The sequence below is a fragment of the Ovis aries genome, chromosome 3 (genome assembly GCF_016772045.2).
Source record: "Ovis aries strain OAR_USU_Benz2616 breed Rambouillet chromosome 3, ARS-UI_Ramb_v3.0, whole genome shotgun sequence".
NCBI lineage: Eukaryota > Metazoa > Chordata > Mammalia > Artiodactyla > Bovidae > Ovis > Ovis aries.
The window spans coordinates 38,124,263-38,139,711 of record NC_056056.1 but is presented as its reverse complement, the minus strand read 5'-3'; the positions used below and the strand labels follow the sequence as shown (position 1 = coordinate 38,139,711).

At 42.7% G+C, this 15,449-nt stretch overlaps 1 protein-coding gene across 1 annotated transcript; it reads left to right on the top strand.

The window, feature by feature from the left end:
* The first annotated feature begins 1,123 nt into the window (after positions 1–1,123).
* Positions 1,124–15,042, top strand: PCYOX1 (prenylcysteine oxidase 1). The gene is made up of 6 exons (XM_004005804.6): positions 1,124–1,270; positions 2,384–2,590; positions 3,620–3,794; positions 10,492–10,703; positions 11,054–11,206; positions 11,640–15,042. Exons 1-6 carry the CDS (start codon positions 1,150–1,152, stop codon positions 12,296–12,298), a joined length of 1,527 nt encoding a protein of 508 aa, XP_004005853.4. The 5' UTR covers positions 1,124–1,149; the 3' UTR covers positions 12,299–15,042.
* Positions 15,043–15,449: the final 407 nt, after the last annotated feature.

Sequence of the window (15,449 nt, the reverse complement as noted above, 5' to 3'; positions counted from 1 at the left end):
CATTTCTCTTTCCCCACACGACATCATTTGCATGTTTATTCTAGTTGTCATCGGTCTCCTTCCACTAGAATGTCTGTGTCATTATAATTAATATTTTTTAAAAACACTATTTTGTTCACTGGTTTCTCTCAAGTACCTGGAACACAGCCTGCCACTTGGAAGGAACTCAATAAATGTCCAATAAATGAATCCTTTTTTTGTAGTGGATTTTCTACTTCCTTTCTCCAAGTTTAACCTTTCTTTTTATCCAACTTGTTTTCCTTCCATCCATACTATTCTTCGTGGTCATGTACAAGTTTTTTTCTTTTCTTTTCCTTTTTTTTTGGCTGGGAGGGGTATTTTAATTACAGAAACGGAATCATATAATACCCATCACTCAGTTAGCAGCTTTTCTCACCTAATACTAGGACGATATAAATCCTACAGTGTTTTTAATGCTTGCATAATGTTCTATTATATGAGGTCAATACATTATTTTTATTCATGTCTGGCACAATGTTTCCACTTCTTTCACTTTATCCTATCCCTGGGCTCCCCCGTTTTTCCTTTTAAGATCGCCTGGAGAAGGGAATGGCAACGAACTCCAGTATTCTTGCCTGCAGAATCCCATGGACAGAGGAGCCTGGCAGGCTACAGCCCATGCAGTCGCAAAGAGTCGGACATGACTGAGCGACCGTCACTGTCACTGTTAGTATCATTTACGCATCCATCCCATATCCAGCAGTTCCGAACCTAGTAATCACTCAGTCAAGTATTTCTTGCACCACTGGTCTGTTTTTGGCAGCGATTAGCTGTGCCCATTGTTTGAGCGAGAGCGATTGTAAGGACAGAAGAGGGCACAGCTGAAGAAATTAAAAGCTGGGGTGAGCCTCCTCTGGGGCCTTTGGTATCTCCCTGAAGCAGGGTGAGTTTCGGGGGATGGGGCAGGGCCGGCTTGGAGTACCCAGACCATCCGGTTGGGAACTCCAGGAGGGAAGTGTGGCCCTGGGGTGTCAGGGGCCTGCGTTGAGGAGTCGGGGTAGGGTGGGAGCGGACCTGGGCGGGGCTTGGAGGGGTGAGGCCAGCCAGGGGGCGGGGCGGGCGGAGAGCGCAGACTCAAATGCGGGTGGCAGCCTGGCGCTCCAGTCCGACCGCAGCGCTTGGAGAGCCATGGAACCCGCAGCTCCTGGGCTCGCGTGCTCGACTCTGCGGCTGGGGCTGGGGCTGTTGCTGCTGTGCAGCTGGTGGTACCCTGGGAGCGCCGAGCCGCGGGCCCCGCCGGAGAAGATCGGTAGGCGAGGAAGAGGCGGCGCGCTGCGGAGGTGGCGAGAGTGCGCCCCGCGCCGGGAGTGCGCCCCGCGCCGGGAGGTCACTACCAGCTGCTGCAGGCCGGGCGCCCGCTGGGTCGCGGGGAACCAGCCCGCTGCGAATGTGGTGCTCTTCCCGGTTCGCGCCTCCGAACCGCTTTCAGTGCCCCAGGGAACGCCCTTTCTCTGGCGTGGAGACCTGCCCACTTGAGAAATGGGCAGTGGAGGTGGGGGCGACACAGATCAGTCCGTAGGCGGGCGCCCGGTGTCCCTGCAGCCCCTGTCCCTGGGGCCTGGGGCCCCAAGGAAGCAAAGGCCCCTCCCACGGCCTTCCCTTGCTACACTTGTTCGGAGGCCGGTCCTCTGGCTGCTCAGGGAGCGGCTGGCCAGTTTCGCTCTGCAGATGAGAGGCACACGCCGGCACAGCACGCCTAGCAGCGCAAACAGGCTGACCTCGTGTGCTTCCGGTGATGGGCTGCTGGGGTACCTCTCCGCCGTCTGCTTTGTTGAAGTCGGCCGGCTTGCAGAGGCCTCCGGCTTGCACAAGTACTTTACCTAGGACAACTACCCAGCGGAAACAATCACTCTTTTAGTTTGATTCGTTTTGGTAGTTTGCTCCCTGTTTATTTTGTTTTGCCTTTTTTTGTTGTTGTTTATTTTTATTCCTTTTTAACCCATTTTCTTTGGGATCATTAAGCTATTAACGGGACAGAACAAATTAGGCAAAAATGGCGGCCACTTTATTTAAAATGCGTGCTGTAAAGGCCCCACCTCCTCTGTTCCCTTGCATTGGGCACAAAGGAGAGTGTGCGGGCCACTTGGTGCCTCTGCAACGAACTGTGAGAGGCTTGGGGCATCTGGCTGGGGGAAAAAAAATGTAACAGTCTTCTTCTACTGTTGTCTGGGGGCAGTGTCTGTCCAGATTTAGAGTTCCTTCTGTCTTCACTGCAACTGTCCCTTGCCTCCACCTCCCCATGCTTCCCTAAATTGTCGATAACTGCTTTAGGTAATGTCGGTTGTTGATTTACAGCCTTTATAAAACAAACATGCGAAGCTGGTAAGAGAAAAAACCCTGTTCCTTTTTATCCCCACCATAGCGGTTATCGGAGCTGGAATTGGTGGCACTTCAGCAGCCTATTATCTGCGGCAGAAATTTGGGAAAGATGTGAAGATTGACGTGTTCGAAAAAGGAAAGGTGGGAGGCCGTCTGGCCACCTTCAATGTGCAGGGGCAAGAATTTGAGTCAGGAGGTTCTGTCATCCATCCTTTAAATCTGCACATGAAGCGTTTTGTCAAGGATCTGGGTATGTAATTTGGTCTGAGAGCAAAGCAGACTTCAAAGTGCATGGATATTGTTATCAGATAGGGAACTTAAACTTTTCTGCCTTATTAATTGTCTTTTACAGTGAAGCTGGTTAAACTGCTTTCCTCGCTTTCCTACGAGCAAATTGGCACTGCCTTAGGAGCTGCTCTGCTGTAATGGGACACTACAGTATATCTTCAGTTATCTGGAATTACAGCCATGGGGCGTGGGTTGAGGATGGTTGCTGCTGTTGATTCTTATATATTCTGGATTTGTGTTAAAGAATCAAAGAGTGGTTTGAGTTAGCAAAACCTAGCATGCTCATTTTACAGCTGTGGAAATGAGGCCCAGAGAGTTGAGGTGTCTGACTTAAAGTCACTCAGCTGTAGGGGCAAACATGTGCCTGGAACTTGGGACATCTGACCAGCAGAGGCATTGGACAGGTTGTGGGGGAAGCCTGGGGGGCCTCTGCAGGCCCTCCTCAGGGAATATTGTGTAATTTTGGCCTCCTTCCAGTTAGGAGAAGTATTGAGTTACACAGAATAGGACTTGCACAGGAATGGAAATCCTATTTTCCTTAGCTGCTTTCCACATTTCCTGTGGATGCTTCCAGGGCCTCTTCGCTCCACAAGGGCAAGTGTGTGCCAGGAGCAATTTATGCTGCAAAAGTCATGTCTGACATTTCTGATTTTAAGATGAATTCAGCTGTCCTTTGGCTTTTTCTTTTGCCTTTTTTAGTCTTTTGAGACTAAATATAGCCAGTTTCTAATTTTGATATAGCTGCATGATCATCCAACCTATCTTTAAGGAAATCTGCTTTTGGACAGTGTGATGAACTGAACTGAACTGAACTGATGTCTAGAATATCACACACTGTTCTAAAGATAGAGCTCTGTTAACATGTTTCCTGAGAACTGGGGGAAGCCCAGATTCACTCATTTTAGAGTGTCCCCCATAGCTTCAGATTACCTTCCCTCATTTGATCAGTACAGAAACCATTGACTTAGTTACCCTTTCTTTGTTTTTGCAGGTCTCTCTGCTGTTCAGAGCCCTAGTGGCCTAGTGGGGGTGTATAATGGAGAGACTCTGGTATATGAGGAGAGCAGCTGGTTTATAATTAACATGATTAAACTAATTTGGCACTATGGATTTCAGTCCCTCCGAATGCACATGTGGGTAGAGGATATATTAGACAAGTTTATGAGGTAATTTTTTCTCTTCCATTTAACCTAAGACCTTTTATTAAATAATCTGTAGGAATTACAGTTTTTTGGAACAGTTCTCTACCTAACCACAAAGCCTATTTTATTTGTAAGGTCGTTAGGAAAAATGTTTTGTATATGATATGCAGGGCTTTTATCCACTTGGAACGTGAAAGGGTCATTTATTTTTGGTTCTGAAAACATATTTTGCAAATACTTATTTAATGGTGTCAGACACTTTTAAATACTCTACACATACTAACTCCTTGATGTCTTCCGACAGCTCTCTGAGGTGGGTACTGTTACTAGCTGCTTTTTGTAGGTTACTGGAAGGTGGAGGCATGGAGAGGCTTTAGGCATGCAAGTCCACCTGCCTAGTAACTGGTGGAGCTGGAGTTCTGACCCAGGCAGTCTGGCTCCAGAGTCTTCCCTCTTAATCTCTGAACTGTTTTAGTGTTGTATGTAGATGGGTGAGGTGATACGTACAAGAGCTTGTGGAAAACTTAAATGAGCTTTATTTAACTGTGACATGATGTTTCAGTGAGCCAGCAGCCTGAAATAGCATATCAGTTCTGTGCCCCAAGAATTTAAATTAAGGTATTACATTCCCACACTGTCCTGCATAGTGAGAATATAGGTGCCTCTTTTCCTTCTCTTTTTTTTTTTTTTGTATTTTCAAAAAGTTCTTTTGGTAAGTAAGCAAAATAACATAAAATAACCAGTCTAGAGCCTTCCCTGGTGGACTAGTGGTTAAGACTCCACACTTCCAATGTGGGGGGCGCACATTTGATCCCTGGTTGGGGAACTAGGATGCCACATGCTATACGGCTCAGCCAAGAGAATATTAAAAGGAAAACCATTCTGACTTGGAAAACTATAGCTTATTAAAAAAAAATATTTTATTTTGTATTGGGGTATAGCCGTTTAACAATGTTGTGATAGTTTCAGGTAGACAGCGAAGGGACTCAACTGTACATATACAAGTATGATATAAACTTTTTTTTTTTAAGGTTGTTGGCATGTGCTAACTTTTATGCTGGTTTACAGTTTTAGATCTCGGAGAAATTCAGCTTGTAAGAGTTGAATAAGATAAATATATATTCTAGTTTTTGTAACTTGTAGTAGTTGGAGATTTCTTTCTTTTTAAGCATCATTCTGAGGTTAATTCCCTGAACATCTTTCCAGTTACTGGAAAGGTCAGCTATAGTGCAGGTTGTTCTAAAGTAGTCATTCATTCGTTTATTCATTCACCAAATATTGAGTGCTTAGTATGTGCCAGGCAGTAGTCTCAGTCTTGAAGAGGTAGAACCTAGAACATACCCCTGCCCTTAAAGAATATATATACTAGCAGAGAGACAAGCAGTTCACTAGGAAAACGTATAGAGTTTGTGTAGAGCTAGTCACTTTTTAGAGAAAGGTGGCATGTCGCTGCATCCTCAACAGGAAAGGCAAGTTCACATCGCCTGAGATACAGCCTCGCCTGCGTGAATCAGTTTTCTTGACATGTAGAGAATTGCCCTTTGAGAAATTAAGAAATCACTTTTGAAGTGAATTTAGTGTACTACAGAACTGTGAAAAAGGCCCGAGGAGGGGATACATAGATTATCTATTTTTTTAAAATGTGAAGGGTGGGATAAGGGGGTGGGAGGGAGGTTCAAAAGGGATGGGATATATGTATATATACTTACAGCTGATTCATGTTGTTGTACAGCAGAAACCAATACAACATTGTAAACCAGTTATCCTCTGAATTAAAAAAAAATTACTTAATTGAAGTATAGTGATTTACAATGTTGTGTTAATTTCTGCTGTACAGCGAAATGATTTATTAATACATATATACATTCTTTTCTAATATTCTTTTCCATTATGACTTATCACAAGATTTTGCATATAGTGGGGTTTCCTGGTGGCTTAGATAGTAAAGAATCTATCTTCCTGGGTTGGGAAGATCCCCAGGAGAAGGAAATGACAACCTCTAGTATTCTTGCCTGGAGAATCCCATGGGCAGAGGAGCCTGGCAGGCTACAGTCCATGGGGTCACAAAGAGTCAGACACAGCTGTGACTAAGCACATACACATACATTGCATATAGTTCCCTGAATATTATACTATTTTTGATTTATAAAACAATCCAAAGCATGGAATTACGCCCTCCCCCACTGCCCTGCCATGTATCTTTGATACTTGATTATAGAGTGCTGTTATGTTGTTTAAAGGGCCACACATTTCTGTTCCTTTCTATAGGAACATGCAGATCTTATTTTGATAATTTTATCATATCCATCATACCCTGTTGGACAAAGGGCAAGTATTGAGCCATCATGTGCCAGTTGCTAAATAGTGAAATACTGCTGGTCTTACAAAACAGCTTCTGCCTGCATGTTTTCTCTTCCCCAGGAATCTTTTTCCTTGCCCTCAGCAGGGAGTCTCGACTCAGTTCCAGGGATATAATCAGTCTGCTTTCTGTTTAATGCTGTTGTTGTTGTTCAGTCACTAAGTCATTTCCGACTATTTGCAACATCATGAACTGCTGCATGCTGGGCTTCCCTGTCCTTCACTATTACCCAGAGTTTGCTCAGACTCATGTCTGTTGAGTCAGTGATGCCACTGAACCATCGCATCCTCTGTCACCCCTTTTCCTCTCGCCCTCAATCCAGTTGTTAAATGCTTGTAGTAGCACCTGTGTCACAAAAACCAGGATTAGGAGCCACAGAGGTTGCCAAAGAGGAGTCAGGAACCGTGACTTCCCTTACATTTCCCTTACATCTCATTTTAAATTTTATCTACTGTTTTCAACTCCATGGTTTATTTTTATTTTCTATTATTTATTTCTCTTTATTAGCAGTCTATGTTTGTTCTAATCTACATTTCTTTGTTTGTGGCCAAGATGTGTGGCATGCAGGATCTTAGTTCCACAACTAGGGATCGAACCTGTGTCCCCTACGTTGGGAACCCAGAGTATTAACCACTGGACCACCAGGGAAGTCCCTATCTATGTTGTTTTCATACGTGCTTTACTTCTTTAGATACGGCTTCTTTTACTTCTTTGAGCATATTTATAGTTGCTGATTTAAAGTCTTTGTCTGGCAGGTCCACTGTCTGGGTTTTCTTAGGGAGGATTTCTGTTGATTTTTGTTGTAAACTGGACGTTTAAAATAATATTGAATAGTAACTCTGGACATCAGAAATCCGCGCACCCCGGGGTTTGTTACTGTTGCTGCTTGTTTGTTAGTGATTCTGGAACTAATTCTGTGAAGTCAGTATTCTTTGTCATGTTTGACTACTCAAGTGTTTGTGTGTGAGGATTGCTTGCAGTGCTCTGGCAGGTGATTTATAGTTCTAGCCTTTACTTCTGGCTTGCTCAAAGCCTCAAGGTCAGCCGAAGGTGACAGACGAGGGCCTTCTCAGGTCTCTCCTGGGCATGTGACAGTCTTGTACATGGGCATGGCCTTCTAAGTCCCTGGAAACGAATTGGAGTTTTTCATTCCCCAGTATTTCTTCTTAAAATCTTCTGATAAGCCTCTTGTTAGTCCCACTTGGTATCACAAACTCAGGCAACAAAAGTTTTTGACAGATGTGCTCAGTGTATAGAGTGAGGTAAAAAAAGACAAGCCCTAATCTGAAAAGAAAAGGTTTCCCAGTGGTAAAGAATCCTCCTGCCAATGCAGGAGACACAGTTTCGCTCCCTGGTTCAGAAAGATTCCCTGGAGAAAGAGATGGCAACCCATTCCAGTATTCTTGCTGGAATAACCCATGGACAGGAGAGCCTGATGGGTTATAGTCCATAGGGTCTCAAAGAGTTGGACACGACTGAGCATGCACACATAAACAGTCTAAAAAATACAGCAAACTAGTGGCTATAACAGAAAAGAAGCAGACTCACACATACAGAGAGCAAATACAGAGAACAAACTAGTGGTTACCAGTGGTGAGAGGGGAAGGACAATGTTGGGGTGGGGGCATAGAAAGTATAAAGTATTGGGTGTAAGATAGGCTGCAGGATGCATTGTGCAACATGGGGAATGTAGCCAATATTTTGTAATTGTACGTGGAATTATCCAGTTGCTCAGTCATGTCCAACTCTTTGCAACCCATGGACTGCAGCACGCTAGGCTTCCCCATCCTTCACTGTCTCCAGGAGTTTGCTCAAACTCATGTCCATTGAGTCAATAATGCCACCCAGCCATCTCATCCTCTGTCGTCTGCTTCTCCTCCTGCCTTCAGTCTTTCCCAGCATCAGGGTCTTTTCCACTGAGTCAGCTCTTCACATCAGGTGGCCAAAGTATTTGAGCTTCAGCATCAATCCTTCCAAAGAATACTCCGGCTTGATTTCCTTTTTCTAGACTGGTTGGATCTCCTTGAAGTCCAAAGGACTCTCAGGAGTCTTCTCCAGCACCACAGTTCGAAAGCATCAGTTCTTTGGCGCTCCGTCTTCTTTATGGTCCAACCCTCCCATCCGTACGTGACTACCAGAAAAACCTTAGATTTGACTCTGTGGACCTTTGTTGGCAAAGTGGTGTCTTTGCTTTTTAATATGCTAAGTTTGTCATAGCTTTTCTTCCAAGGAGAGAGCATGTTGTAGTTTTATGGCTGCAGTCACCATCTGCAGTGATTTTGCAGCCCAGAATAATAGTCTGTCACTGTTTCCATTGTTTCCCCATCAATTTGCCATGTGATGGGACTGGATGCCATGATCTTAGTTTTTTGAATGTTTTAGGCCAGCTTTTTCACTCTCTCTTTCACCTTCCTCTAGAGGCTCTTTAGTTCCTCTTCACTTTCTGCCATTAAGGTGGTATCTTCTGCATATCTGAGGTCACTGATATTTCTCCTGGCAGTCTTGATTCCAGCTTTAACTTCATCCAGCCCAGCATTTCACATGATGTACTGTGTATATAAGTTAAATAAACAGGGTGACAGTTACAGCTTTGATGAACTCCTTTCCCAATTTTGTAAATGGACTATATCCTTTAAAATTTTTAATCAAAAAAGAACAAGTCACGATAAGGCAAATAGTGGCGCTTCTCTGACAATGGGAATTTGGGGATGCTCTAAACGTGTCTTATCGCCTCTGTGGCTGCCAGCTTGCTGGTTTCACAGGTATTGTGGTTGCAAGGCTGCTGATTTTGAAGGCAACCTTGTTGCTAGCAAGATGGGAATGAGCTTAGGGACAGTTCAAATACCACAAGGCTCATTTGTTCTTACAGTCAGCCATCGAAATATTCCTGGGATTTTAGCAAGTGTTTGGTTTATTTCCAGAGTTCCAAAAAAGTTGATGTTGACAGTGTTTGCCAGTGTTCTCATTGCTTTTATGTAGGGGCAGATTTTTGTAAGGTCCTTACTCCATTTTGGAAGTCCTTCATCCCACCTCCACTACTTTTTTCTGTCTGTGCCTCCTCCTGCTCTCCTGGATCTCTCTGCTTCTCTGCCAGCTCCAAGTGTTTCCAATCTTTTGGTTTACTTTTCTCCTTGATAAAAGAACCTGTCTGCCAGTACAGGAGATGTAAGAGACACGGGTTCGATCCCTGGGCCAGGAAGATCCCCTGGAGTAGGGCACAGCAACCCACTCCATTACTCTTGCCTGGAGAATCCCACCAACAGAGGAGCCTGAAAGATTACAGGCCATAGGATCCCAAAGAGTCATATACAACTGAAGCAGTTTAGCACAAACTGTTATGTAAGTTGCTTGTGTTTATTTTATTGCCTGTTGTCCCATCTAAAACAAAAGCTCTGTTATGGCAGCAGTTTTTCTTTCTGTGTTGTATTGACCTCTGTATCCTCAGCATCTAGAACAGTGTCTGGCTCAAACTGATGCTCCATATGCTAACACAAACAAATATAAAAAAATTATATAAAAAGAAACTAGAGGCAGATAAATTAGTTATTCATGTTAGTAGTTTGAATATAAATGGAGAAGGCAATGGCAATCCACTGCAGTACTCTTGCCTGGCAAATCCCATGGACGGAGGAGCCTCGTAGGCTGCAGTCCATGGGGTCGCTAGGAATTGGGCACGACTGAGCAATTTCACTTTCATGCATTGGAGAAGGAAATGGCAACCCGCTCCAGTGTTCTTGCCTGGAGAATCCCAGGGACTGGGGAGCCTGGTGGGCTGCCGTCTATGGGGTCGCACAGAGTCTACACGACCGAAGCGACTTAGTAGCAGCAGCAGTTTGAATATAAGATCTTCACTTAAGATCAGGGAGATGAGAAATAACAGGAGAGATGTTAGGAAGATTGATAAGCTTCCCTTCTTAAATGGGTGAAGGAGAAAGGAGAAATGAAATGTTTAAATTTAAAACTAAATGAACTGAGGATGATGTGTAGAATGTTAGGAGTAACCCATTGTTTTGGTTGGAATTGGGGGCAGGAGGAGAGGATCAAGCCTAGTGGAAAGGTAAAGTTTAATTTTAGACATGTCTAAGTGTGCTGGAAGATGAATGAGAACAAGACATACCCACTTTTTTGAAAGGTGATGCCAGTGACCATATTCATGCAGAAGAGTGAATTCAAAGGATAGTGGACTTCCTCCAGAGGAGATAGAGGGAAAGGGAGGCCAGGAGCCTCTGGGATACCTGGGGAAGACGCATCTCACAGGATTGGTATGGACTCGTCCGAAGGAAACAGGATGCTCTTTTCCTTCTTTGTATGTACCCTCTCCACTATCTGGTGTTTAATGGCCATTTCTCTTCTATTCAAAAGGATCTACCGCTACCAGTCTCATGACTATGCCTTCAGTAGCGTAGAAAAGTTACTGCATTCCCTAGGAGGGGACGACTATCTTGGATTATTTAACCGGTCACTTCTTGAAACCTTGCAGAAAGCAGGCTTCTCTGAGAAGTTCCTTGATGAAATTATTACTCCTGTCATGAGGGTAAATTATGGCCAAACCACAAACATCAATGGCTTTGTAGGTAAGTCAGGGCTTGGAATAGTTAACGGACATTAGTTGACAGTGTGGTTTACCTGATGCTTTGGTGGCTCCTTACTTTAGGCCATGATTTGGAGATGACTACCTTCCTTTGTGAAACCTCAGACACAATGAAAATGTTGGCAAAATTGTGCATGTGTAGATGAGCATTTTTATGAGAACAGAGTCTTTGGATTTTATTAGTTGAATGGTCCTCACCTGGGGGAAACTTTGCTCTGAGGGTCATTTGGCAGTGTCTAGAGTTGGAGCCAGATGCAGCTACTCGGGAGGGGAGAGTGGGTAGAGGGCCCCTTACAGAGTCAGAATTAACACGTTTTGTCCCGCCGCCGACAGGGGCAGTGTCAATGTCCGGTACTGATCCTGGCCTTTGGGCAGTAAAAGGTGGCAATAAACTTGTTTGCTCAAGGCTCCTTCAGGCTTCCAGAAGCAATCTTGTATCAGGCTTAGTAATGTCCATAGAGGAGAAAACAAGGACCAAGCAGACAGGTAAGCTTGAAGTCCTATTTTATTGTTCCTAATTTCCCCTGCAGAAGATAATTGCTCAGGGAGAAAAACCTGTTTCTCCATCTCTCACTCAGTTCCAAATGAAATTTTAAATTGGAGGTTAGGTGTTGTGTGTCATGTGGAAATAGATACACATGTGCTCAAGCACAGTGGCATGACTTTTTGGATTTAAAAAAGAATTTCATCCTCAAAAGTAAACATTTCATATTTTGTACCTGTTGACAGGTTTTATTTCCATTCCAAGTAGAAAACTGGCCTCAATGTAATACAAATGCAGGGGTCAGTTATCTTAAGGGATAAAACTTGTTTAAGTCCTTAGAATTATGGAGAAACTATTAAGGTATAGAATTATTTTTAGAAGGTATAACATATAGTATGGTAGAAACACTTAAAAAAAAATGCTTATTTCCTCTAGGAAATCCCTCAAAGGTGTATGAAGTGGTCTACCAAACTGGATCTGAGACTCATTCAGACTTCTATGACATCGTCCTGGTGGCCACTCCATTGAATCAGAAAATGTCCAATATAAATTTTCTCAACTTTGATCCTCCAATTGAGGAATTCCATCAACACTACGAACCTTTAGTGACAACTTTAATTAAAGGGGAGTTGAATTCCACTGTCTTTAGCTCTAGAGCCTTAAATGAGTTTCATCTTGGTACAGTCTTAACCACTGATAATCCAGATTTATTCATTAACAGCATTGGGCTTGTGTCCCCTGTAGAAGAAGACAGTAATCCTCAGCCAAAAGCAGATATAGCACATGTCTGGAAGATCTTTTCTGCAGCACCACTTACTAAAGAACAAATTTTAAAGCTCTTTGTGTCCTACGATTATGCTGTGAAGCAGTCATGGCTTGCATACCCTCATTATACGCCTCCAGAGAAATGCCCCTCCATCATACTCCATGATCGACTTTATTACCTCAACGGCATAGAGTTTGCAGCAAGTGCCATGGAAATGAGTGCCATTGCAGGCTACAATGCTGCTCTCCTCGCCTATCACCGCTGGAATGGGAACACACACATGATTGACCAAGAGGACTTATATGAGAGACTTAAAACGGAACTATGAAATACCACTCTCTCCTTTATCCCCCTCCTGGTTCCAAATGGAATATCACTGGCCAAAAAAAAAAGAACATAGTCTGAACAGAGATGATTTTGAATCAGATATTTCACCATTATCATTTAACAGAATAATCCCAGTGAGTCATGAGAAACGCAAGGTTCTAATTAAGCATGAAGGTAAAGCTATCGCATCTTCAAAAGTCAACTCTTGAATATCCCTCAGCAGCATTTCCCAAACTTGTCTGATCATAAGAATCACCTGGAGTTTGTTAGACATATGAATTCTCTTAGCTCCTCTGGAGGTTCTGATTTAATAGGTCTGGGATGGGCCCTGGATTTTGAACAAAACTTTAAAGCATTTTAAGCTGAGCCCTTCAGGAAGACTTACCTTTTAGTTCAGGACTAGTTCATCTGCGTTTCACAGTTGGATGTGATCTTCATTCAGGTAAAATTTACCATGGGAACTGGTATCTTATGCCTGGCTCTAGTAACTTACATTTTGCAAAGGACATATGCCCATGCTTGAAGCCTTGACTTTCAGAATGTTCTTTTGATTGCTTCTGTCTCTATTTCATTAGGGGTGAAGTTCAGGAGTCTTAGCGTAGTATAAGGATGTCACACAAAAATCTCAAGTAAAATGAAAAGCAAGTATAGGCTATTGATTTAAGAAATTTCTTAAATTTGTCTTCTATTATCAAACCGTCACCTGAGGAGCTTTGAAAAATGGTGATAAAGCCCCACAACAGAGATTAGTTTAATGGACTGAGGATAGGACCTCAGCTTTTTGTAGCTTCTTAGAGTTCCTAATGTACAACTGCCTCCCTGGTGGCTCAGAGGTTAAAGCATCTGCCTGCACTGCGGGAGACCTGGGTTTGATCCCGGGGTCGGGAAGATCCCCTGGAGAAGGACATGGCAACCCACTCCAGTATTCTTGCCTGGAGAATCCCATGGACGGAGGAGCCTGGTGGGCTATAGTCCACAGGGCCGCAAAGAGTCGGACAACTGGGGTTTAGAGTCACTGATGGGGGGGTTTATGATGTTTTCAAAGGGTTTTTAGTGCCTTAAAGTCCCGAGAAACCCAGTCTATTATCAAAGCAAATCCACGTTGCAAAGGATTTCTCTCAGTGAGAACTCTAGTAGTCTTGGTAGTAGGAAGCATCGACAGTCTCACAGCAGAGGCGACTTAGATGACTCTAGAGCCTCTGGCACTAGAATATATTCAGTGACCCCGCACTTGATGAGATCCAGTTTGTGTTCAAACTGTTAAATGCTTCTGAAGGTACTGTAGCATTTTGATTGAGAAATAGGTTGTTGAAATCTTGTTTTGAGGTGGTGTTTCAGCTATACATTGCAATCACCTGTAGGACTGCTTCCTGAATGATTCCAGGATGTAGCCAAGAGACCCGATTCTCCACCTGTACAAAGATCATGAGTGTTCTTATAGTCACTGGAAAGGACAAGTAAAAACTTGTGAATTCTAAAAGTAACTGAACTGCAACCAAGTTAACATATATTGTCTTTTTAAAAAAGTCCTCCTCCGGATTATAGCAGTTGCTCCTTTTAGCAAAAAGAACATTGATTCTTAAAGTGATTTATTCTCTATAATTGTGAATATGTTGATAAAACTGCCAAGATATTTGATGTAGAGGCAGGAATTAAATTTATAGTTTGTCAGAGTTAGCTTTTTACTATTTTTATTCTTAAGTATGTTAAGAGGCATTCCTTTTTTCCTTTTGTGGTTTTAAAGAAGACAGTATGTAGAGTATAGCACTGTTGTGTATATGCTAAAAGTGGGTGAATTCTAGTGGAATAGTCTCTAACATCTGTAGACTTGTTTTGCAATGGCAAATATTTTTAGAACACCAGTTTAAAATACTGCTGTTATATCAAACCCCAACTCTGATTGTTTTCCAATGAGGCATCTGAAGTTGTTAAAGAGCAAAAAGGTTATCCATATAGTAAGCATATTAATTTTAATGCAACTAACAGAATTCAAGATTTAATTGGAAGAAGGCCCTGTCAGGGCCCACTATCCCAGGAGGCTACTCAAGTGAAATTTTTACAGAAGAGACTGGAAAAGATTATGCAAGTCCTGCTCCAGTGTTACTGGAAGGCTTGTTAAAACATGGCTGGCCTCACCCCTAGAATGTTGCATTAGGTGTGGAGTAGCATACGAAAGATTGCATTTCTGTTATGGTCCTACGTGATGCTGCCGGTTAGGAGCCACACTTAGAAATTCTACCAGTTCTAAAATTCAACTTTATGTGGTTGCAATGTTAGGGAAGGTTTAAAGGGGAGAATGGAAAAATAAAAATGTATGGCCTTCACATCAACTCTAGTTTGATCCTTCTAGCTATATTTTTTCTGTAAACATTTCCTATAAATAGGGAATACCATTTTGCATACTTGTTTGTAAGTACCTCACATACTGTGTATACCCCACTCTCTAGTTTTAAAGTGATTCATGATTTGTAGGCTTTCTATTAGATCACAAAAATAAATTTAAGCATTTGTTTCATAGATTTTTTAAAAGTTAGGTTTATGATCCATGTCTGTGATATTCTCTTACTGGAGTTTGCACCGTAAAATTTATAAACTAGGTGAGTATATTATGGGCAGCATTATCACCATCTTCTACCCCACAAAGAACCACAATGCACTGGAATGTTTTCCTCTGGAATTGTATTTCTATTCTTGTATTCAAAATTTTTTCCCACTTATGTTCAAAATAAAACAATGACATCATTACTTTTGTGTTTTACTTCTGTTGTACTATATGGTTGACCTTTAAAACACTGGGGGGGTTATGGATGCTGACCGTCTGAGCAGTCAGCTCTCTGCATATGCAGTTCCTCTGTTCCGTTTGGAATCCGTGGATTCAACCATGGATGGTGTAGTATTGTAGTATTTTTACTACTGGAAAAAACCAGTATATAAGTGGACCTGCACAGTTTAACCCATGTTGTTTGAGTGAAACTGTACTTGGAATGTAGATGTATGTGAAAAAGTCAGAGTCTGTCCAAGTTATTGCAATAACTTTGAAAATTCCAGTTAATGTTTTAGAAGAAACCCATTCAGGTTTGCAGCTTCTTTAACTTTGTTCAGTAGTAAAAGATATGGGAAGAGGGCATCTTGCCAATGTTTCATATTTAATA